Genomic DNA, 25,360 nt, shown 5'->3' with positions numbered 1-25,360 from the left:
ACTCCACCCAAAGTCAAAGAGGTTTTTTGCTAGAATGAGGCAAACAGGATTTCAGGGATTTGGTATGAATCAGATGTCAGGCTGTATTGCTTTCTGTTATTTTTCCAGGGAGCTTTCCAGCTCCTTGGCCAGATGGCTGACTCGGCATACATATTTTATCTTTGATGTTGCTGACTCTGAAGAAAGACAATAAATCCTCAAGTGAGATAGCCCCATCTTAAATAAAAACTTCAAAGTACTACTTTCTTCATGAACTCAATTGGGCAACAGCTTCCTTTGTCACTTGACTAATGGGCATTGGATGACTTTAGGAGGCCATTTAATAGCCTCAGTTTACCCATGTGTAAATACTTATCCAACTTGTGAAAATCTGGCCCAAATGTTAGCCCAAGGATTGTGACAAATAGCACAGGTGAAAAATAGCATTGCCATCAAAATCTCGGAGAAAGAAAGATAGGGAGAAAAATGTGGTGTTAACTATGAGCTGGATTTTCCTCTCTATTCATGGCACAAAGTGGGGCTTAAATGCTGGAAATAATCAGTGGAAAAATCTCCACTGCCAAAAAGGTAGCAAAAAGGAGGGGTTATGTAAGGTTAATTTTGGGGGGAATGCAGGGAGAACCAAATGGTGTAATGCTGCTATACAACACCTACTCTTCCACTACCATAAGTCCCCTGAAGTTCTGCTCACCTGCTCTAACTTTCACTAGAGCCTTTGTTGCGAAGGGCATCATATAAATCTAATGAATAAATAGATGCGGGTAACCAAGGATCCGGAAATCATAAGCAACTCCTCATGGATGCCACCTTTCACTACATCTGAGCTCTATGCATTGTATATAGCTTTAGCATTGTCAAGACATGGAAAGATGAACACAAGTGCTTGCATAATCTGCACTGTCTGGACATGTACAGGTGAAACCTAAGCTGTTATACTTTACATCAATAAAGTTGTAATCCTGATTCTTCCAGGGGTAATTCTTTACCAGATTAGGAAAAGTTAGTGGTTTGTATTATCTGCTATTTTTTTACACTTGTGTAATCAACTTTAATCTAATATAATTTACAGAAAATGTGATACATTCCATGCTATCTGCTTCTGTTATGCATGATCTCCTCACTCTGGCTTCACTTTCCGCTACCTCTCTGATTACAGGTCCAGTTCTTTTTTGCATTGTTCTGAAAGCAAGCAGTTCCTCCTTTTCTTTCACGTTCCATATATTCATTTATATCTTTCCTCTATCTTTCCTAGCACAGCGTTCTGTTCTTTACCTCTTCTTCTTTGTTTTCTCTCTTTCCTTCCATGTCCTATTTCATCCTCTGAGGATTTCTCTTTCATTTTCCTCTTTTTTATTTTATCCTTTCAATCCCTTTTTCCCTCTCATCTACTGCACAAATATTTTCTTCTTCCCACCCCTGACTCTATCTCTCACTTCTCTTGTCTCTCACCATTAAAAGAAACATCCCCACAGCTGTTTTGCTCCTTGGCTAGACGTTTCCCTCAGGATAAAGATCCTAAAGTTTACCCATTTGTAAATTTGTAAGAGTTTATCCATAAAGTTCCCTAACCCCAACCAGCCCATTTATCCATTCTAAATTTCCACTGACCCTGGCTACTCAACATGTGAAACCCCAAGGCTAAGGACAGACATTCAAAAAGCCTGAGCCTGAATTGATTCAAACTTTGCAGGTTACTCTAACCTGGCTAGGCTAAATCAATTTTGTAACCAGATAGACATCTCAGAAATGCAGGCACATGCCTGCAGTGGCTCAGGCTAGAAGCTGGGGGGCACTAGAGCAGCCCTCTCTTCCTTCCACAGAGCTGAGCTGAGGGGGGCTTAGCCAGGCCCCAGTAGGACGCTGTGATTAGGGAGGAGTTCCCCCACTGGAGAACAGCTCAGCAGGGGATGTTTATCACCCCATTAAGAGCACAGAGAGATATAACCAGCTATTTGTTGATTCGGCTTTTGTTCTGTGTGTCACAGCTGGGAGGTAGCCAGCGTGTGATCTGCTAGCTAATGCTGAGAGGTGTCTGTGAGGGACAGGGAAGGGACAGGTGTCTGTGAGGGATGGGGGAATGCCTGTTTAGCAGAGAGTGGAGAGGGGAGGGGAGAGCAGACAGACACTGCTGTGCCTGCAAGTCTCTGCTAGCAGTGGCGACACATAGCGGGGTGCATGGAGGTGCATGTGCACTCCCTGAGAGTGCCAGTGCACCTCCTGGCTGACTGCACTCACCGCTTAGGCAATGGGCAGGGGGGGCAGGTGGGAGCACCGGTGCCCCCCTGCAAGCACCAGTCAGGGAGTGGAGTGTCGTTGTGCTGCAGCTGCAGCAATAGGCCACAGTGATAAGCTGCGGGGGACGCCCCCCCCCGTTGGTGGGATCAGCCGCAGGGGACCCCCCTCCTGGTTGACAGTATCGGCTGTGAGGGGACCCCCCCCGCCGGACATTGACTGGTCGCGGGGGGAGGGCGGCGGGGGGGCGCGCTAAGGCGGCACCAGTCACCTATGTCTGGCGGAGCTGCAGCCAAGGAGCAGAGGGAAAGGGCCAGCCCTGCTGTGGAGCAAAGAGCCCTGCCCAGCCCAGAAATTGTGCTGGGATGCTGGGGGACTCTGATTTAACTTAAACCAGCAAGGGGTTTGGGACAGACATTGCATAAACCGGTTTGAGCCAAATCAGTTAAATCTGATACTACATTCAACCAGGTTTATCTCAAACCGGTTTCAGCCATTTTCAAACTGGTTTATGTGCACTGGACATCTGTTCTGTTACAGGTTTAAACCAGTTTTTGATCACTCAGACCTGTTTATGTGTAATGTCTGTCCCTAGCCCAATAGTTATCTACCTCAAAGGAGTGTTGCATGGCTCACTTTTTGCTTGCAAAGCACTTCTAGCTCCTAATCTTGCAAAATACTATTATATGATTTGCTAGACTGGTCAGCTGACAAGACATATTCAATACATTGTATGCCAGTATTTCTGTGGGTCAAACTGTATTCCTATTTGTTGTACAGAAAGTGTCTGTGCTTTTTATACCTTTCATCAGCTCAGTGCTGATTTCTGCATGCTGACACAAAAAATAAAGAAGTGGGATGAGGAAATCAACTGAAAATTCTACATATTAGACACCACTTTGCTGACACTTATAGTTTTGCTGCCATCTACAGCTTTGGTAAGGTAACCTGTTCTTGGGTAAATTGCACAAATTAAGCAAACCATCTTCCTCTCCTTGCTGTTGATTGATTTATGAAATCTAGGTCAATTCTGACATCCACCAATCAGAAGCCCCCAGATACTGTATCTGACAGCCTATCCCCTTATCAGTTTAGCAGGGTAGCACTTTTCAGTGGATATGCAAACATACAAGAATGTTGTGACAAGGTTCCCTCTCCCTTTTGTGACAAATTCATGGCATTGTAAAGCAGTTGAGATTTAGATGGAGACTGTTGTAAAACTGTGATTTGTGGAGTTTCAAGGCTGTAAGTATGTTTGCTGATTTGACACATCTTTCCTCTCAGGAGTGAGGGATTTTTTTCACTGTTTCAATGGGTATATCTATGCCATCTCCATGGTGCTTCAGGAGGGCTGCCAAGATGAATGACTTACCCACATGATCCTGTGCTGTAAGTGCCAGGCCTGAAAATGAGATTGTTGAAGCAGAGGGGGCCGCAGAGAGTGGTCGGCATTAGCGACTCCAGTGGCCAACAACCGCAGTCCCAAGGGACCAAGTGCTGTGGAGGGCCCAAACCTCGGCCCCGACAAGCAACATCACGGTTGGCATTAGGCGGAGTGTAGGGGAGGTGGAGCCCCAAGAAGAGGCAGACATGAGGACAGCCAAGGGAAAGGACCAAGGAGGCAGGATCAGACATCGTCCTCCCAATTTGAAACCCTTTATCATCAAAGACATGGCAGATGAGGCCCCTGGGGATCCGACTCAAGGCCTCTCCCACTAGCCTGGCCGTGCAGCCCAGAAGCCACAGCAAGATTCTTAAAGAACCCAAACGCGTGACACTCGTTTGAAAGACAAAGGAAGTTACACAGCCCAACCCCAACAACCACAGAGCTCAGGCTGTGAGATAAGGCTCTCTCAGCACTGGCCCCATGATCACAGAGCTAGGCTGGGAGATAAGGGTCTCTGAGCCCAAGCCCTGAAACTGCAGAGGTCAGAGATAAGGGTCTCCCATCACTGGCCCTGTGGTTGTGTTTGTGGCACTGGGAGATAAGGATCTCCCAGTCCCCAATCCCCAACTGCAATCTCGGAGCAGGGGGCTTAGAGTTCCCTGCTGCTGGGGTAGGGGACATAGTCCCCACCCAGGCTCCTTTGGCAGAGCCCACCCTGGCACCAAGCAGCTCCTTGGGGAAGGGAGCTATCTCCCACGCCCTGGTGGGCAGCTGATCAGGAGCAGATTTTGCTCCTGGTCAGGCATCCACACAAGCACTACTGCACGATTACTAATCTCAAGTAAATTTGTTATTTGCATTTGCAGGTAGCAAATTTACTCAGGATTAGGGAGGTGTACTGCATAGTAAGCATGTGCACATGTAGACACACATGCTTACTTTGCAGTAAACTATTCTAATGCAAATGTAAGCAACTTGTGTAAATAAGCCCATTGAGTACCATAGTGTTAGGCCTGTACAGCTATATGTACGATTGTGTCTCTTGACTTTATTTTATGTATCTCTGCAAAAACAGCAAATCCAACCAAAAAAAAACAAACCCAACACAGTTAGCAATTATATGTAAAACACTTTAAATCTGTTTTCCTGTTATATAGGATATGTATTTCTATATCTGTCTTCCTAGATATAACTCCAAAATTATGCAACAAGTTTTAATTCTGGCTAACAACGCACTTTGGGTTATATTTTCTTGAATTTCTATTGACTGAAGTTCACTTTTTGGAGGAAATAACAAATAAAACACACCATTTGCTCTGGATAAACAAAGAACAAAAAATCTCACCCCCAATACTTCCCTTTGGAGATGACATTGCTTTGCTTAATACATTTTCTGCTGTAAATGTTTATCATATTGTGGTATTCAGTATGGAGACCTAAAGAGAGGAAGCTAACTCCTGAAGTTTTATTTTATTCTGACATAATATCTCTACTGTGTACACTACTTGAAAACACACAGGTAAGCCACAGTTACAGTGTGACATATAGGAACACCTAATTACATAGTACCTAATTTAGGTTAAACTAAATTGTGTCTCAGAGCCATACCTCTGGGCATGGTTTATTACTGTAAATATTTTACATCATATAAGCAAAATATCAAAACTAAAATTAAAGTTTATACCAAAAAGAGTTTTGATATTAATACTTTATCCTTTCTTTCACTTTTTGTTACATATCTTAATCACTTTGGGCCAGATCCTCAGCCAGCTTGTGTGCTTTACTCTGGGTACCCTTTGCTTCCAGGGATAGTAAAGCCCTACAGTACTAGTTCTTCCTTTTCAGGTCCATCTAGGGCCAGGCAGGGACATGCAGGTAGAGGATCGCAGCTCTGCCCCAGCTCCAGACCTTGCTGTCACCTCTGCAAGATCCCAGCCTTGGACCCAGAGCAGCTCTCTGCCCAGCTGCACATCCTGCCAGCACTACTGGGGCCAGTCTCCATGGAAAACCTGGCTTTGCACTGTGATAGCACTGCCGCTCCTGGGGTCTTCATGGAAACCACCTGCACTGGCATGAGCAGGGGCTGCTGGGAAATGAAGTCTACTGCAAGCCCGATCTAGCCCACCGGCTCCAGAAGCTACTTAAAATTACTGTGTAACAAGGCCCATAAAAGCAATGGGCCCTGACTTCTTTGTGCTTAGTGCCTCCATCTTGTGGCCTGGTGCATAAATTAAGAGACAACCCCTATGCATCACAGAATTCCACCCCTATGAACTCCAGATAAAAGCACATGAAAACAAGGACCTCCAGATACAGACAAACAAAACTGTATTCCTGCAAAGGGTGGTAAATTGAAAAAGACAGGTTAAAGGATTCCTAGAAGTGCCCTAAGCATCATCCCTCCTGCTGCAGTTGTGCCAATGCTGAGAAAGACTTAGAAAACTCATTGAGCCAAGAGACAGCACAAATGGGAGCATGGCTTCGTAGCTTAGTGTTTGTTGCTCATGTCAGAAGGGAGGAGAACTGGGTTCTCACAATTCAAGTTCCTGCTCCAAATCTGGTAGAGTACAGATGTGAAAAACACTCCCATATTCTACAGCTATGCCTTTACTCTGGCCTACTGGATATAAGTGGGCACATATTTCAGCTACCACCTCAATGTTCAGTACAGGCAATTAGGCACTGTCATAGACTTCATTGAGGGGGTTCTTGCTTAGGATCTGTAGCTTTTCCATAAGCTCTCTGAGTGCTCCCTGGAGCCAGTCCAGGCGTAGCCTCTAAGTGAGGGCAAGCACATTGCTCCTTGGACTCTGAAATCAGCTCATTAGGTTACAACACACCTTGTTGCATCTGTGGCCCCATCAGTGATGTCCAACTGTCTCAGGTCCTGACAAGTGACCATCAGAGACCTCCAACCGGCTGAGCTCTTTTATCCCTTTAAGAAAAGAAATAGTAGCAGAAGTTAAATGCAGCAGTGCAGGATACCTTTCTAAAATAAGACAACAATTTCTAAAAGGTGTTGGTTAGCTGGAATACAACAGGCAAAGTGTTGAGACCAGGGGGCGCTAAGCCAAACCTGGGAAAAGTCTACACCAGCAAAACCATCAGGATATCTCCACATCCTTTTTCTCACTGCTGCATGTGTCTCCTTTTGGTGGGGGGGAGGAGGGTGCAAGCTGTGTCCCCTTCCAAGACAGCTTTCTAGACAGGTTTTTACCTTTTAATTTCACTGCCCAGATGAGCGCTAGACCTTGCAAGGTATCCCCAGAACAGTAGTCAGCCAAGGAGAATCTCCTGCATGGGCACAGCCCTTCCTGAGTCCTCAACAGCCAGTTGGGTGGTTCTCAACCTTTTTAGACTTGAGGCACTCTTTGATAGCCTTGCACCACCTGTCAATAGGCTCAAGGGCCCCCTAGGAAAATGCCAACTCTATTTTTCACTTGTTTCCTTGACTAGAGAAGAATAACGCAGCAAGTCTCCTGTTGCAAAGAGCTCAGGACACCCCAGCAGGGCAGAAAGGTTCTGAGGTGCAGATTCCTGCTATGAACCTCTGGGTTAAACTGGAGCAGCTTTGCCAGGTCTTAAATATAAAATTATCGTATTGGAAGCTCAAAATTATCGCGTGTGCTGAAAAACTACCGTACACTGAAAAAATATGCAAATAAGTCTTATTTACTTTATTTTGCCCACTGTTAGAGTTGCACCAATAGAGATTTGGTGGCGAATACTGATTTTTAAGGAGGCATATTGGCCGATACTGATCCAATTTCCAATACCCAGCCTGACAGCGTGGAGAGCTGCCTCTAGCTGGTAAGTCTGGTGTGATGAAAGGCGAGGAAGAGGGGGAGGGAAAGGGCTGAGAAGGCAAATCAAGGCCCCCACAGTGAGGGAGGGTGTGGGGCTGGGGCAAGCACTGCCTAGCCAGAGAGGGGTGGGCGCGGTGGGGGCAGCTCCTGCTGCTGCGCGCTGCTCAGCTGGGAGCCGCTGGTCTGGCAGCTTGTCTGGTGCTTGCCTGCTCATCTGGCACTGGCAAGGGGCTATGGGGGGGGGGGAGCTGCAGCCACAAATTCACCGTAGCCCCTTCCCAGCACCAGCCTGGGCAGCATTTGCCCCTGCCCCAGTCCCACACCCTCCCTCACCACAGGGGCCTAGATCTGTGCCCCCAGCCCCTTTCCTCCCCACTCCCTTTCCACCACACCAAACTTACTAGATGGCAACAGCTCTCCACACTTCTGGGCTGTGCTCCTTGCTGCCTGTGCTGTGCTGCAGCTGTGTGAATGCACAGGCCATGTATCAGCCGAATTATAAGCCTGATATGGCCAATTTCTGATATAATAAGTTTTCTTTATATCGGTGCTGGTCTGGTAACAGACCGATGTATTGGTGCACCTCTACCCACTATAACTCGCTAGTGAGTTGGAATGAGATCGAAGTTGAAGTATTTCTTTATTTTGAGGTAAGCAGCCACAGAAAACTGCTGACAGCAAACCCAGCCCCTTGTAGGCTAAGGCTGAGTGTAGGAAGTATCTGAAGTCCCAGAGTAAAGAGTCTGGGATGGAGGATGGGATGAAGCCTATACAGGTTTCCCTCACTTCATGCGCGTTCTGTATGTGTGAATTCGCTCTTATGTGATGACCCTTTTTAGACCAGAAATTCATTATATGCAAGGTAAATTCACCGTTATGTGATCAGTGTGGTGGAAGCTCACAGCCAGCTGCTTTGTGCCGTTGCATTGTGTGAATGGCACACACCAAAATATGGTTTCCCCTGTGGATCTGGGCTCCTTGCCAGTTTCTGGGGGCATCTGATTCCTAAGACCTCCGGGCTTGGGCCTGCGTGTAGGATGCCTGCCGATGGATTTGGGAGCATCTGAAGTGCCAGGGCGAGAGGCGGAGGATGCTCAGGGGTCGTTCCGCCATACGCAGGGTTTAGAACGATCGAGTTCCACCTGCTCAATAAACACGGTTTTTGGGACGACGGATCTCTGCTCAAGCGATATGATTTGGAAGTGATTTGACCTGGAACATGAAATATATTAATAATGAAAAAAACCCTAAAAGCCGGTTAAGGTTCCATGAGAGTGACTTAGGTGTTGCATGTGCTGCACCTGCATCAAAGCGGGTGGCCCGGTTTGAACGCTTTGACCAGCGTGGATTGCCCGCTAAACGCGGGCGGAACTCAAGTGCGCGGCACCGGTTTCCGGGGGGACCCCACTTCCCGGCGAGCAGCTGCGCTGCCAGCCCACTTCCGGGACGCGGCGGTTGCGGGGGGAAGATGGCGGACGCGCTGGCTGTGCCGGGCGGGTCCTCGGGGCTCCCCAGCAGCGGCGGGGCGGCTGCCCCTGGCTGCAACCCGCTGTCCCGCAAGCTCAACAAGATCCTGGAGACGCGGCTGGACAACGACAAGGTGCGGGGTGGGAGGAGGAAGGCGTGAGGCGGGCGCCGGCGTCTCGCTCCCGCGGCCGAGCTGCGTCAAATGCTCCCTCCCTTTGATTCCTGCTGCACCCAACCCTGGGCACCAACTGCCTGGCAGGGGCAGCAGCATTTCTGTGAGGGAGTCACTTCACGGCCAGTCATCATCTCCTTGATCCTTTCTACACTTTTCCTTCCACAGGCTTGACGGGTCCTCCCTTTTTTTTTTTAATGGTCTTGATATTACGCAGATGAAGCTAGCCCTTGTCCTGCCCTGCTAATGCAGCTCCTATTTCACCACCCAGCAGACTGATTTTAACTTATTCCACTGAAGATACGTTTGGGTTTTTTTGCTTCAATCTTAAACTGAATAGTGCAGCTGTAGACCCTTAGTATGTTAGTGAAGTTTCTTGTTTATTTTTAAACAGAGAAAAATTGTATTGTTTTGACATGCAGTGATGCACCTTACCATCTGCACCCCTCTTCAAAATTCAAGATTTGCCCATGATGGTAGGGATATAACTTGGGCATTATTTTTTTTTTCCTTATAAATGAACATGAAGTGATCAGTGCCCTTGCTTGCTAGCCTGAAGGAGGTCATGTTATAAAGTGCCTCAAAGCTAAGAACAGTTTTTCTCATTTGGATTTTTAGAGCCTGACAGGCTTTTCACATGGCAGGCTGCTCAATAAGTTATGAGGAAAATGGTTGCAAGCCGTTTCCATCACAGTATATGAAGAGCAGAAAAATGGTAAACCATGACTCTAAGGAAATTGTCCATGTTGTATAGAGCGTGTTTTATTTTATCGGGGGGGGGGGCGGTTAGACTAACTTTGTGAAGAAGACTTTGTGTTAATATGTTATATATTGGAGTGGAAATGTTTAGGTAACCTTTTTATATTTGCACAGGAAATGTTAGAAGCTCTCAAGGCGCTCTCGACCTTTTTCGCTGAAAATAGTTTGCGCACCAGAAGAAACTTACGTGGAGACATTGAGCGCCGAAGCTTAGCGATAAATGAAGAATTTGTCCGCATTTTCAAGCAAGTTAAAGAGGTAATGGTTTTGCCTACAAACATGCTTAAAATGGCTGGAACTGAATTTAGCATCGCAAACTTTTTTACAATTTTTACCTGTTACAATTTTTTTTTTCCTTTTTCCAGAGCAAACTTACCTTTATGCTATAATTGCTTTTATCCAGGCCCTGCTGGGCCAGAACTTTTTTGCCATTTGATAATATTTCTGCTCTGGAATTTTTGTATTACTATGATTTATAAACAAAAATATGTTGGGACTAGGCTTTCCTGGGAATGACTGGACTCCAGCAAGTCTGTGAAAATATATGGGTTGAAAGAACCATTGCAAATAAAGCAGGATAGATACATTCACACTACACTAGTGACTTACACTAGCCTGAACACTGGTACAGGTTTCACTGGTGTCTGGGTTGGACAAATGACCAGCTCCCAAGGAACAGCTGCTTGCAGTAGGTGCTATTATTGACTTTCTGTTGGCTAGGGGTAGAGGCAGTAAGAGCCTGTTTGCATTGAGGACAGGGCTACCCAGAGATAGAAGTGACTAGAGTTGTGGGTGCACAGACGATACACTAGTCCAGGAGTGGGCTGGATCTGGCCCACCATGGGATTGTATCTGGCTTCCAGGTGCTCTTCTGAAGGAAAATTGTATCCAGCCCATGGCTGCCCTGGCTTTCTGAGCCTTTTGCCCTTCTTCCTTCCCTGTGCTGTACTGGGCTGCAGCAGTAGCTCCCCTCCCTGGCCCAGCCCACCCTTCATTACTTCAGCCCTGGTGTACACTCCAAGGCTGAGGGGCACTGAACTCCTGGCCAGGCTTCTTTTCAGCAAGTCTGTCTGCGCAGAGTTCTGACCTTGTGGCTGTTTGGAGACCAGACAGCTTGGCCCCTGGCAAAAATCAAAGCTCAGGTATAGTTCTCCCTGCTGGTGTGGGAGGGAGTGCCAGGGGAAAGGGGGCCAAAAGCCATGAGTTATCCAGGCTCTGCTGGGCCAGGGCTGGGTAGGCGTGGGGGTGCTGCGAACGTGATGCTGCTCTGTGTTCCTGTGTGCTGCTTCGGACCATGCCACGTGGGCATGGCTAGAATGGCTGGTGCAGCTTCTGCTTGACCCTGACACAGCTCCTGCCTGATCCCGAGACTCCAGCATGCAGCCAGTTTGGGCAGGAACCATGCCAGCTGCTCCAGTTGCATCCACATGACTCAAAGCAGCATGTGGGAACACAGTATGGCACTGGTTCAGCCTGTCTGCATGCTGGGGACTTTGGGCAGAGGCGGGGGCACGGGGAGAAGGGGGGAACATAGTGTGGTGCCGCACTCAGATAACCTGTGCTTCCCAACCCTCTTTTTCTGTGTACTCCCTCCTCTGCCTGATCCCCACACGTGGCTGGGCTGGTGCCATACTGTGTTCCTGCATGCTACTTTAGGCCACTAGGTTCAGCTGGTGTGGCTCCTGGCTGATCCTGTCACATGCTGGGGTCTCAGAGCAGGGGTGGGGCTGCAGGGAGCTCATGCGTGCATGTCTGGAGCATTTGAGTGCATCCATGTATGTGCATGGCCCTCAACAGCTCGCTAAAACTCGGCTGACCGTCCAACCCAAATAATTGCCCACCCCTGTACTAATCTAACATGCACCAATGTAAGTGGTCCAAGGGATTGTTTTCTACTTATTCCATGTAAATCTATACATAATATCTCTATTCCACATCTATACTAGAGTTAAGATGTTGTGTCTGTACCTACAACCCATTTTTTTACCCAAGTACAACAATTTGAGATATTTATTTAACTATACTAGGTGGTCTTTTAGTCAGACTAATGAAAAATGGCCGACTAAGTTTAGTGTGTCTTTCCTTTGTGAATGAACCAACTAAAAGTTTATAGCACCTAGAATCTTTACTGTCCTCTCACTCATTCCCAAAGAGCTGAGTATGTGTGGCAGGGGTTTCGGTTGTAGCCGTGTTGGTCTAAGGACATAGGCAGACAAGGTTCCTTGGGTGAATTTGATATCTTTTATTAGACCAACCCAAATAGTTGGAGAATATTTATTAAGCAAGCTTTTGGGTTCAAAAACCCTTCATCAGGCTAAGGAAGTTTCAGCAGTTGGTGCGTGCTTTTCCTGGATGGAAGCTTGCTTAATAAATGTTCTCCAACTATTTGGGTGGTTCTAATAAAAGATATCAAATTCACCCAAGGAACCTTGTCTGAGTACGTGTGGAACACTTAACTATCAGTATGACACACATTGAGCGCAGGCTGGGAACCACATAGCACCCATCATTGTAAAACAGTAATTAGTTGTTGCTTGCAGTTGTGAATTTCCATGAAATGGAGACCGTAATTGAATCTTGAGCAAATATTTTGTTTTAGTAATTGGAAATTAATTTACAAAAGGTCCTTCATTTCTTGGAGTCCTCTGTGGTTTAGTGATAGAATCCTTGTCTGCCCTACAGGAGTCCTAGGTTTGATTCCTAGATGCTTATACCACTACAGCCATGGAAGCACCAAACATCTGGACTTAATCTGGCCTTTGGATTCTGTCTCAGTGGCCTTAAGTGGGGATGAAAGGTCTCAGCAGCTTCCTTTCCTCCAAAACTCCTGCTTAGGTGTTGAAGGTCTGGATGACCTCTCATGCATACACCATGATCCAGAAGGATCAACGGTTGCCAAACTATGCACTTCGTTTCTTCATGTTCTGTACAGGAATTCCTGTGTACTGAAAATTCTCTATATACCAGTGTTTCTTACTGGTATGAGCATGGACTGGGATTGCTTCTTGCTAGAAAGGGAAGGGCAATTTTTATCTTCTGTTTCTTAGTTTTAAGATGTTCATTAGTAATTGAAAGCAAATACGGGAAAAGTGGGCCAAGAAGATCATAGACAATTTTCAGAGCCACTTTTGGAGAAGGTGAAAGCTAGTGCAGAAATATGAACCTCTCATATGCTTATAATTGGGAAACTTAGGTAGATGGACTTACATTGCAGGCTTGGTATAATGTCACTGCTTAAAAACTTTAGTTGGTAGCTACTGCTAAGTAGACTTCTCTGCTCCATGGGTTAAAATTGAGAGTGTGTGGGTGAAGTTAACATACTTATTAAAAAAATTAGGTCAAATGAAACTGCTGTTCAAATTGAAATGTAGCTTAGGCTTTATCTGCTTTTCCAGACTTGAAGAAAAATGTTCTCTTTTTAGAAGCTTGTCTAATATGTCTCTCAACTATATACTTGGTCCAATAGATGGTCCCTGGACTACTGCATGTACAAATACCACTCTAGGACTAATAAAACCAGCTAATGGTGTCTTGCTTTACTTTCTCAGGAACTCGAAAGTATAAATGAAGACGTGCAAGCAATGAGCAACTGTTGTCAGGACATGACTAATCGTTTGAAGGTATGATCAGCAAATATATTTATGTTCTCCCTTCTGCTGTTACTTGGTATATTCTTGCTTTCTTTTAACACAGGTACTAAACAAGAGTTTCTTTTAACAACAGCTCTGCTGCGTGTTTTTAGAATTTGAATAACATTATATAACTATAGTTAGCATAGTAACTAGCCTGTTTATAGTTCAGAAGAAAAGGCACTGAACAGATTTGTTGTAGTTTCACATTGCTACTTCCAATACAGCATGGAAGAATGCCTTGATGTTTTGCAAGGAATGTAATATCTGTTAGCTTCTGTGAGGCAGAAAGTGTTTGATTATATGGAGGACATGATGCCCTAATTTTGAATCTGTAAGCACAAATACAAGTATCATAGTAGCTAGGGTCAGGAGGGACCTGAACAGATCATCTAGCCTGACCCCCTGGCACAGGCAGGAATGAATGCTGGGTTCACAAGACCCCGGACGGGTGATCATCCAACCTCCCCTTGAACTTGCCCAAGGTAGGGGTGAGGACCACTTCCCTGGGAAGTTGGTTCCAGATTTTGGCCACCCTAACTGTAAAATATTGCCTTTTGATCTCTAACCTAAACCACCTATTCTCCATCAGCTTATGACCATTGTTCCTTGTCACCCCCAGGTGGTGCTGGGGAGAAAAGGGCTCTACCTATTTGCTGTTGCTCTCCCCTGATGAGTTTGTAGGCAGCCACCAGGTCCTCCCTCAGCCTCTTGCTGAGGCTGAACACGTTCAGGTCCCTCAGTCTCTCCTCGTAGGGCCTGTCCTGCTGCCCTCTCACCAAGCGGGTGGCCCTCCTCTGAACCCTCTCCAAGCTGACCACATCAATTTTGGAGTGTAGTGCCCAGAACTGGACACAGTACTCCAACTGTGGCCTGAGCAAAGTCTCATAGAGGGGGAGTATTGCCTCTCTGGAACTCCCCAGCCTGTATGTATGCTGTGTAGTCCTTCTCCCAAGGTGCAGCACCCTGCATTTCTCTACATTGAACCCCATCCTATTCTCATCTGCCCACTTTTGTAGTCTGTCTAAACCTAGTTGCAGCCTCTCTCTCTCTTCAAGTGTGTCCACCTTGCCCCACATCTTAGTGCCATTAGCAAGCTTGGACAGCGTGCTTTCCACCCCCTCGTCCAAGTCGCTGATGAAGATGTTAAACAGTGCAGGCCCCACTGCTCTCATCTCACCAGGTTGAGTACAACCCATCCACTGCTATTCTCTGGGTGTGCCCCATCAGCCAATTTTTTACCCATCCAACTGTGCAGGCATCAGTGCCACAGTCGCTTAATTTATTGATGAGGATGGGGTGAGAGACAGTGTCAAAGGCCTTCTTAAAGTCTAGAAAGACTACGTCCACGGCGACACCATCATCCAAGGATTGACTTACTTGGTCATAAAAGGCAGTCAGGTTGGTCAGGCAGGACCTGCCTTTGATGAACCCATGCTGATTGCCCCTGAGCATGATCTCCCCTGCAGGCCCCCCACAGACGTGCTTCTTGATGATTCTCTTCAAGATCTTCCCGAGCACCGAGGTGAGGCTTACAGGCCTGTAGTTACTTGGGTCCTCCTTCCTCCCTTTCTTGAAAATTGGGACCACATTAGCCAGTTTCTAATCCCCCAGCACCTGGCCAGATGACCACAAATGCTCATACAGCTGGGCTAAGGGCTCTGCAATGGAGGGCATCTGGACCTGCAGATTTAAAAATGTCTAGCCCTTCCAGAAGATCCCTAACTACATCTGCGTTGACTGAAGGCCTGACAGAGCTATCCGAAAGATTGTCCCTACCTCTGATACGTGGGATATCCCGGTCCCTGTTCAAGAAAACAGAGGCAAAGAAACTGTTAAAAATATCAGCTTTCTTGTCTGGCGTGGCCACAAAATTACTGTTTGCGTCTTGCAGGGACCCTACATTGCCTGGTGCCCTCTTCTTGCTCCCAATGTACTTGAAAAAGGACTTTTTGCTGTCCTGATTCCTGGACTCTAGGCTGAGTTCCATATCTGCCTTGGCCTTCCTAATAGCCCTCCTACACTCACAGGCCGAGGAGGAGTACTCTTCCTTGGTGATAGCTCTTCCCTTCCACTGGTTGTACGCCCCCCCTTTAGTCCTCAGGCATTGCTGAATGCCCTTGCTGAGCCAAGGGGGTTTCTGAGCACTCTTACCTCCTTGCTTCTCTCAGGGACTGTTACCCTTTGGGCCTGGAGGATCGCCCCCTTAAGGTACAACCATCCCTTGTGGACTCCCATCTCCTCTACCATCTGTACCCTCAGTGCCTCCCCCACTAATCTCTGAAGCTCATTGAAGTTGGCCCTTCTGAGGTCAAGGGCTTTAGCCTTGGTGTAAGCCCTTGATGCCCTGCATTGGATAGTGAAATCCAGCAGGTGATGGTCACTGTTGCCCAGGTGGTCACGGACCTGCAGTCCCCTCACCAGGTCATCCCCGTGGGCAGGACCAGGTCCAGCGAGGCGTTACCCCTAATCGGGCTGTGCACTTCCTAGACAAGGTGAAGGCCCTGTAATACAGCCAGGAACCAAGTAACAAATTTCTTACTAAGCTTTGATATCCAACTTGATTATTTAGTTGCCTTAATTGTGCTTAGATTTTTGCTCAGCAGAAAAAATCTATTTTTATGTTACAGGAACCCAGATTATGGAGCAGATTCATTCTGTAGATGCAGTGAAGAACAAACTTGCATTATGGCTTCTCTTGCGTGCATGAGGGCAGTTGTGAGATTGGAAAACTGCTCTTGAGGAAGGCAGAGGGAACTCTATGCCACCTCTTCTAGTGGATATACTGAGGGGAGGCAATTTCATATTCTGGCTGGGCTTCATAGTAGTGCTCTCCTTATCATCTAGCAACTGCTTCAAATGATGTAATGAGTCTGCTCAAGTTTACATGCTTATAAGCCATAAGATTCCTGGAATATCTTCTCTAGAATCTACCAGTTATTGCTGGACTCTTGAACAAGCAGATGTGCTCTGCCAGTCATCATCACTATCCACAAAGTGAATCAAGTCCAGTAGTTAATCTTGATCCCATTAGGTTTGTTTTATCTCTCAAAGATTCAAGGTGTATACAGAGCTTTAATTAAAGGTGTACTTTAATTTCTTGGAAATAGGAGATTGGTTAATACAGCTTCATCCATCCATAAGCTGATGAGGGTGAAGGATCCTGATTTGTGTATGATGCAACCTGGAACTACTTTTGAGCCTAATTGACTCTATTTGGCTATTTAATGTAGCTTTTATATTAAAATGAATAATTGGGTTGTCAGATCTCTGTAATTGTGGTTACTATTCCACTTCAAAACTGAATTGTATATATACCAGGGACTCTTCAGTGTAGAGCTCTCATATTTGAATGGTTGAATTTTTCACCTGATACAAAGATGTTCAAGGCCAGGTACAGACATGCTTTTACCAGTAAAAGTGATCAGAAACTGGTTTATACCTATATTGGAACAGAAGTTCACATGCAAAAATGGTCTATACCTGTAACAGAACAGAAGTTTGGTGCACGCAGACTAGTTTAAAAATGGTGGAACCCAGTCAAAGATTTGCCTCAAAAAAAAACCCTTTCCCTCTACCTCCCACCAAAGGGCAAACGTGTTCTGTTTGTAAGTGGCCAGGTTGAAAACTTCTTAACATACAGCTCTGAAGAAAGCTCATGATTTTAATTCCTCTGCAAAAGTTTGGAGGAGGAGAGAACACATAACAAACTACTCTCTTGTGCCTAATTTTACATTTTTGGTTAAGACTGGGATGGTTGTGGTGATGTAACTTTGGTACTCTGATCTCTTTGAGCATTATTGTGAGCACAGACATTGGTGTGGCACATGCATTGATTGATTTGATGGGTAATCTCCAGGACGTAAATGCAACCTGGTTATTTTAGCTTTGTGATACAGTTGATCATGAAGTGGTATGAATGCTAGGTACAAAAAATTAAGTTATTGTTCAGTAGTTTTGTTTTATGTTGAAGTCAAAATATGGTTTGGGATAATTGCTGTCTTTCCCCAGAGTTTTTTCTCATCCTGCCTTTCCGTTGTCCTCCCTGTAGTTCCATCTGAATGTAGATGGAAGCATTTGGAAAGCTAATAAGCTCATGGACTACAGTGTCTTTACAATGCTCAAAAACAATTTAATCATACTTGTCAAATGCCTTCCTAGTGTTCTGTAAACATTGGGGCACGCATAAGAGCTAGTTGTCGCTTAAGTTGGATCAAAGAGCCCTGATACGCATAGAGTGTTGCAATAGAAATAAGTGAAGGCATATATCTTTCCCTTTAATGTGGTGTTTGTTTAGCCTTCAGGGTCGTGGCACCCCACCATCACTTTTTTTTTGAATGGGGGACATCCCCAGCTAAGAACCAGTTGGTTCAGCTTTCATCAGTGTTTCTCAGCCAGGTTCTGCTGTCTCCAGATAAAACTGCCCTGCATGCCTGCCACACAGCCAGCCTGTGAGGGGCTGTACTAAATGCATGAACTCCTTCTGTATTAGGGCTCTCAAGTCAGCCTAATGTATCTCATGCTGTGTAACCCTTCCTGGTCAGATGCCCCCTGTACTCCTGGAAATAAGCAGATGAAACAGTTCTACCTGAGTCTTTGTTGGAGGAGTGTAGGGGGCATCAGACCAAGAAGCACTGCACACCACTAGGCAGCTTTAATCAGCCTAAAGCAGGCAGCAGAGAGCCCTAAGGCAGGGGGAGCTCGTGGGGCAGTTTTCATCTCACTGCCACTGCTCTGGCCCCTCTAAGAGGACTCATGGGAGCCTGGTTGAGAACCACTGCTTAAATACCATGCGACTCCCACTGTTATACACAAGTTGCAGAGGTAAACAATGTTTTTGGGCAGAGTTCCAGAAACACCTGCAACCTTGACTCATAAGATGTTGGTGCGCCAGGGGCAGATGGCATGGGAACCACAAGGGGTCCAGTCCTTGTTGTGGCAGCACAGACCTGGCCCCTTCCCTGACATCTGCCCAGAGGCACATGTGCCAAACAAAATGCTGTTGCATGCCACACTCTAGGCTACCCCCAGCACGGGTGCCATTCCTTGTTTAGAGTATGTGAACGCTGTTGTATAATCAGCAGGCATCATGAGTGGCCAACTGTTCAGAAAGCTATGCCCTTTCTTTCAGCTATAAACTTCATTGCTATCATCCAGGTGGATGTTCTACTTACACCAGATAGCTAAATAGAAAGAAAGGGGGACAAGCATTGGAGCCAGAAGGGTGAAGGAATGCTTCAAATAGTGTAAAAAGATGGGAAGGGAGATGCACACTGCAATGGTTAGGGATCCAGAAGAGAGCCAGAGCCTGGTTTGTTGCTTATTTGTTTTGTTCTTTCTTACTCACATTCCTTTTGTTTTTCTCCACTTGGTTTACATTACAAACTTTGGAGCAAGGTATTTTCTTAGTCTGTGTATGCAAAGCATCCAGCACAGCTCTGGGAGTTCTCTAAACTAAATAAGGCATACTATAGAAATGTATTTAGCTGCCTTGGAGCCAGTCTCTTTCTCCCCTTTCTTCTCCAGTCTTGCTGGTGGCATTTTTTTAATAGTGTTCACTGTTCTTCATAAAAGAAGGACCCTGATTCTCTTTAACTGTGTTTCTCATAAGAAAGGAAGTGTAGTCATTTCTGTTTTGTGTTCTTTAAAATACGTCCCTTTTGGGGAGAGAAGGGAAGAGAAATCTATTCAGTACGCTTCTCAGAATCATGTAGTTCCTGTGCGGGCTGGACCCCGATCCCGCCCTCGTCGCCATGCGCGGCGGTGATTCCGATCCCATTCTGGCCGCCATGGGCAAACCGGGGGCGAACCAGGGTCGTACCGGACCCGTCTCCAGTGCACGCGGGCCGTGGCCAGCAGCCCAGGCACGCGGGGTGGGAGAGAACCGCGGGGTGGTTTAGCGCACGCGAGTTAGAATTAGTTACGGAGGCGTAATGGTTGATTGAAAAGATTGTTCACTTACACCCAAAGATGGTATTGGTGTAGGCTGGACAGGTTTCCAGGCACAGCTCCCGCTTGAACCCTCGTTGGAGGACTCTGACAAATCGATTGCTCCCACGGAGTTTGCTAGGGTCCGCGGGTCCGGTTAAGTTGGGTTCGAAAGTTTCCCCGGAGTTATTCAGGCTCCGCGGGTCTGATAAGTTTTCCCCGGAGTTTGCTAGGCTCCGCGGGGTCCGAAGTTACAGGAAAGAGATACGTCTAGGATTGTGCTCGGCGACAGGGAGAGGCAAGAAGCGAAAGCTCCGTAGGCTCGGTTCTATTGCCTCTATTGCCTGCTTAGGGGAGGCGCGTCGGGTCCACAGTGCTTGGAGATCTTCACACAGAATCTCTCTCATCCTCCCTCCTCCGGCTTGGGCGGAAACTACCCAAGCCTTATGTACGGCTAGCAAGCCAATTGCTAGCCGCCACATGTGCCTAAATTAGGAATCGGCCAATAACATGGCGCGGATCCTAATACAGATGGCGGGAACTTGTTTACAGCGTGCATCGCTACGGTGCAAGAAAATGATGCACACTGCAAAGAAGCTGCAATCCGGCGGGAAATCCCCCGTTGCACCAGAGTTCTCTCTTACAGCAAAGAACTCTACCGTGCAAAGAAAGCGACAAATTTGGCGGGAAATAATTTAGCGGTGCCGAAGCGCACACACAAACAAAAAATCACAACTTCGGGTTGTGACATCCCCCCCTTGCTGAGAGCATAGCTAAATTATGCCATACTCTTTCAAGCAATCTAAAATTTGTCATGATCATCCAACGAGTAAACAAGTCATCAAACAAATACACAAACATAAAATTCGCTGTTCTGGGATCAAGTTACATAACAATCAAGAAATAATAACCAACACAAACACATAATCTGATTCATGACAAAAACTGCACGATCAGAGTTTCAGTGGGCGTCGTGACAAAGTCGTACGTCAAGCCCTCGCTTCTTTCGGTGGTGTCATCCTTCTTAGGGCTCCTCCTTGCCACACGCTCTGAATTCCGGATCTGTAAACAGAAAACTCTCAAAACAGATTAATGATCTGATTCAACAAACTTAAACAATTTTAAACGATTCCTATGGCTTAATTAGACGAAATCGTCGAAGATTCATCATCTGGCTCTTCCAAATAACGGAAACCTAACTCATAAACTAACTGCCATTGGCCTGCGTCCCCCAAAATCCGAAGCTGCCGTTTGTTAAGTCCGGAACGCTGTAGGAGAAATCCAAACATGTATCGCTCCTCTAGGGTTCTCGGTGGCAGTGGTGGAAGATCGGATCCACGTCGTCTGGTGCCTTGAGGCCTAGTCGGGTGTTGACAGTCCCTATCATAAGACAATCTTGGCTCCATCAGGATACGCAGTCTTGGCAATTGACAAAGAAGATTACTCACGGGTTGATTTACCATTGGACTGAACAGAATTCGAAGAATGATGATATTCTTTTGTCCGTAGATCTCGAGACAACTGTCTAGACTGTGAGAGGTTAGTGGAACGGTTCCAGGATCTCGCAAGTGACGATGAGGCCATGGTCTTATTCGCTGGAGTGATGTCAGTCCCAGCGCACATGCTCTCGGGTTCCAAGCACAATACGAGACGCCAATCATTGCCAGCATAAGGTGATCTGCGCCGACACATTCTGGCCGTCCTGCATGCCACACGTGGGCTTTTTGACTAATCAGTCCTGCAACAAGTGCTGGCAGTGGAATAGGCCAGTGAGTATTACATGTTATCATGTCGATGTCGGTGACATGTCCTCTACTCCACGAAGCTTGTCTGACTAAGAAGCTTGCTTCTTCTTGGTTCAGCAGGTCGGCTCCAAGTTCAATGACTAAATGTCCTAACCATACAGCTAGTCTCTCTTCAGGTTGAATTTTTGATACTCTACATAAATCCTGCAACTCAGTTCTGGTGCGAGCATAATAAGTAGTAGCAACTCGATTAGTCTTTGTTGTAGAACAAGCTGCTCCTTCAGGAGATGATGCTGTCATAGGCTGAACTGCTGCCGCGGGGGTTACTGCTGCTGTTGCTGCTTCAGGCAGGAGGGGCGGATGCTCTCCTCCGCTTGACTCTCTCCTTCGTCAGCAGGAAGGCGTGGTCGGCCGAGACGCCGCTGCGTTGCTAGGCGGGGTTGCCGGCGACGACGCGTCGATGGGCGGAGTCGCTGACCGAACTTTCGCGGGTTCATTAGAAATTCCACCTTTCTTTTCCGGTTCTTCCACGCGGTCTCCCTCTTGCTCGGCGCCATCTTGGACTGGCGTTTCAGGCTCTTTTTTCTCAGCCACTTCTTTGACCGATCGGATTGCCATCTGCAGCTGGGCTTTCAAACTTAAATTCTTTTGCATTAGATTCATTATAGCACGAATAGTTGCACTACCTTCTCCCCCCCTTGTCGTACCGCAAGGCCACTCTTTCATCCGCGGGGCGTTCCTCCATCTCCAGATCTTCGCGGAGCTCGGATGGAAGCTCGCGACCCCGTAATCTAGCCATTACCATACACGGGGAGAACGGGCCGATGGGTTCCGGTTCTTCACTCTCCTGAGCATATCGTAGGCATCGGGCACACTCCTGGGTGAAAGTCGGGTTCGTTTCGCCTGCCGGGTTGGGTTTGGCGAGGGACACGGTATCAAGGGGCCTAAACAGGACCCGCTCATCTCTCATTATACACCCGAACGCCGCAGGGAGTAAGTACATTTCCCTTTCTTTCGGGGTTCCGTCTTCAGAGATTCCCTCTTCTCCCTTTAGCGACAAACGGCCGCTTACAAATCTTTCACCCGTTCCGCCCGCCTGGTGGTAAGCAATATGGATCTCTAATTCTTCAAAGCTTTTCACTTGGCGTTGGTTATCGCGCCAAGGGCAATTCCTAACCAATTCTAACTCTAGTGTATTCTCTCTTAATTCCGTCTGAGTTGTTATGTGCGCATTCTCTCCCGATCTCAATCCCATCCTCGTCGCCATGTGCAGGCTGGGCCCCGATCCCGCCCTCGTCGCCATGCGCAGCAGTGATTCTGATCCCATTCTGGCCGCCATGGGCAAGCCGGGGTCATACTGGACCCATCTCCAGTGCACGTGGGCCGTGGCCAGCAGCCCGGGCACGCGGGGTGGGAGAGAACCGCAGGGCGGTTTAGTGCGCGCGAGTTAGAATTAGTTACGGAGGCGTAATGGTTGATTGAAAAGATTGTTTACTTACACCCAAAGATGGTATTGGTGTAGGCTGGACAAGTTTCCAGGCACAGCTCCCGCTTGAACCCTCTTTGGAGGACTCTGACAAATCGATTGCTCCCACGGAGTTTGCTAGGGTCCACGGGTCCGGTTAAGTTGGGTTCGAAAGTTTCCCCGGAGTTATTCAGGCTCCACGGGTCCGATAAGTTTTCCCCGGAGTTTGCTAGGCTCCGTGGGGTCCAAAGTTACAGGAAAGGGATACGTCTAGGATTGTGCTCAGCGACGGGGAGAGGTGAGAAGCGAAAGCTCCGTAGGCTCGGTTCTATTGCCTCTATTGCCTGCTTAGGGGAGGCGCGTTGGGTCTGCGAGGGTCCACAGTGCTTGGAGATCTTCACACAGAATCTCTCTCGTCCTCCCTCCTCCGGCTTGGGCGGAAACTACCCAAGCCTTATGTACGGCTAGCAATCGCTAGCCGCCACATGTGCCTAAATTAGGAATCGGCCAATAACATGGCGCGGATCCTAATACAGATGGCGGGAACTTCTTTACAATGTGCATCACTACGGTGCAAGAAAGAGATGCACACTGCAAAGAAGCTGCAATCCGGCGGGAAATCCCCCGTTGCACCAGAGTTCTCTCTTACAGCAGAGAACTCTACCGTGCAAAGAAAGCGACAAATTTGGCGGGAAATAATTTAGCGGTGCCGAAGCGCGCACACAAAAAATCACAACTTTGGGTTGTGACAGTTCCAAGTTTTTAGTCCTGGACAACTTAATTTTATTCTTGTTGCCATTAAAAACTGCATTTCCTTATTATGGTCTGTGGTGACTTTTTCTGCATTTGTGTAATAACAACATTCATTTCTAAAATTTCAGATTCAAGCATAAATTTCAGCCTGGAAACTTCATAATCCAGCCACAGCAATACACCTCTTATTGCCAAAAATGATCTGCCAGATGCAAGGAGGGATGGGGAGTGGGAATTTAGATGCATCTTGAAGTGCTATTTAGAAAAAAGTTAGCAGGAAAATCTTTGAAATCCACCCTTTATTAGATTTCATTTTTTGCTTTAAAGTTGGTAGTAGTGAAATTTTCCCTACACTAAGAAAAGGGCTAATATGAAACAATTCATTTAGCATACTCCACTAATTTCTTATCCTAGCTAAATCGAAGTCTAATAGCACATTACCATAATTGGCTATGTGAAAACCAGCTAGGGATAGTAAAAATTAGATTCAACTTTTTAAATTCAAATATTGTTGCTCATAAGACATGTTACAACATGCCTGTAGCCAGAAGTGACTGTACTGATTTAGCTGTTGCCAAATTCTCATGTGGAATTAAGGTTGTTCTGTGAAGTCTTGTCTTCCCACAATTTTGAGTTCAGCGATTACCTTAAGTCTGCATTTCCAGCCTTTCAGAGATGCAAGTATTTCAAACCTCTGAAGCAGTTTCAGGGCATGACTGTTGCTTACAAGTTACAGTTAACAAAATAACCTGGTAATATTTATTTATAATGGTGATGAGCCCATCCTAATTCTGTTAAAGTGAAAGTACTGAGTAGCAGAAGAAAAAGTGCTTAAATCTGCAGCAGTTTAATCGTTGATACTTGATGGAAATGTGCCCATATTTCCATACTTACTTCAGAGGGCAGGTAGTTTTTTTAATTTCTTAAAACTGAATGGTATTCACTTCTGCCTGCTTCCACAAAACTAACATTTATTTTATAGAATTTTCTCACTTTATAACTTATAATCCATTTCTGAGTAACGACCCTTCCTGTTCTTTTCATTGCCAGAAAATGTCTAAAGCATAACTTTAAAATGTACCAAGTTTACAAGCTAGAGACCTGCATATCTGATAAGAATAAGGGAAAGGGGGAAGGAAGTCAGGCATTATGGAGGTCCATGGACAACAGATTAGGTGCCCTATTTGTTACTTATTACTGAAGTGCAAAAAGTTAAGTGAGATGAACATGACTGTCAGTGCTGCCCACAGCATTCTAAATAGGAGTCATGAAAATCTAATTGGTGGCCAGAGTTTGCTGTGAAAACTTGCCCCGCTTCAAGTAGTTCTACTTCTGTAAGCCAAAATATTAGTCAAGGAAAAAGTGATTTGCATTGCTTTGTTGGCTACAAAGCACCAACTCATGGGATCATAATGAATTCTAACTTATTGTATGGGATGTGAAGTTACCAATAAATCATAAATGCAAACTTTGAGTTATATGGGGTACTGGCCATCTTAACATATACAGTCATTCAAACCCATGTCACTCAAACTCATGTAGTAAAGTGGATAGTAGCTGCTGTAGTGATTGTGAGAGCACTGGTGTTGGTATATCTACCTATCCAAGGCCCTGGAGTCTGCTGTTGATGGTCAGCTTCCTTCAAAGGAATGTCTTCTCCAAAAGAGGGTTGCCTGCTTGTCCTTCTGTCTCAGTAGGTCAGGTGCTGGATGAGAGGATGCCACAGAGGGTCATGCTTCACTGCCTTTTAGCCCTTTCTGGCAGCCTTGTGTGATTTCCCCCAACATCATTTTGGCTACCCAGTCTGGAGGTCACTGTCCCCCTAACAGCTGTTAGTCACAGGGGTCTTGCCTGCTGGTAGTGCAGTTTTGGGAGTCAGTTTGTGATTTTGATTAATTAACAATGGTATTGTTAAGGGTTGCAGGAGTAGTCAATAGGGTGGGTGCTCAGTCCCAGGAATCAGTTCCTTGGCGTGATTAGCCTAAAATGGCTTGTACAGTAGAGTTTTGTAATGGTA

General features: G+C 46.4%; 1 protein-coding gene across 1 annotated transcript in view; it reads left to right on the top strand.

Annotated features, from left to right (window-relative positions):
* Window positions 1–8,863: 8,863 nt before the first annotated feature.
* The window catches only part of COG6 (component of oligomeric golgi complex 6), a 112,282-nt gene continuing 95,785 nt past the window's right edge, over window positions 8,864–25,360 (top strand). Inside the window, exons 1-3 of the mRNA XM_006259885.4 lie at window positions 8,864–9,025; window positions 9,938–10,081; window positions 13,372–13,443. Of these exons, the coding sequence (XP_006259947.1) occupies window positions 8,894–9,025; window positions 9,938–10,081; window positions 13,372–13,443 (348 nt within the window). The 5' untranslated portion in view covers window positions 8,864–8,893. The remainder of the gene's footprint in view (window positions 9,026–9,937; window positions 10,082–13,371; window positions 13,444–25,360) is intronic.

This window comes from Alligator mississippiensis, chromosome 1 (genome assembly GCF_030867095.1).
Source record: "Alligator mississippiensis isolate rAllMis1 chromosome 1, rAllMis1, whole genome shotgun sequence".
In the NCBI taxonomy this organism is placed as follows: domain Eukaryota; kingdom Metazoa; phylum Chordata; order Crocodylia; family Alligatoridae; genus Alligator; species Alligator mississippiensis.
Note: the sequence above shows the minus strand (reverse complement) of the source record. Positions and strands in the feature narration are given on the sequence as shown.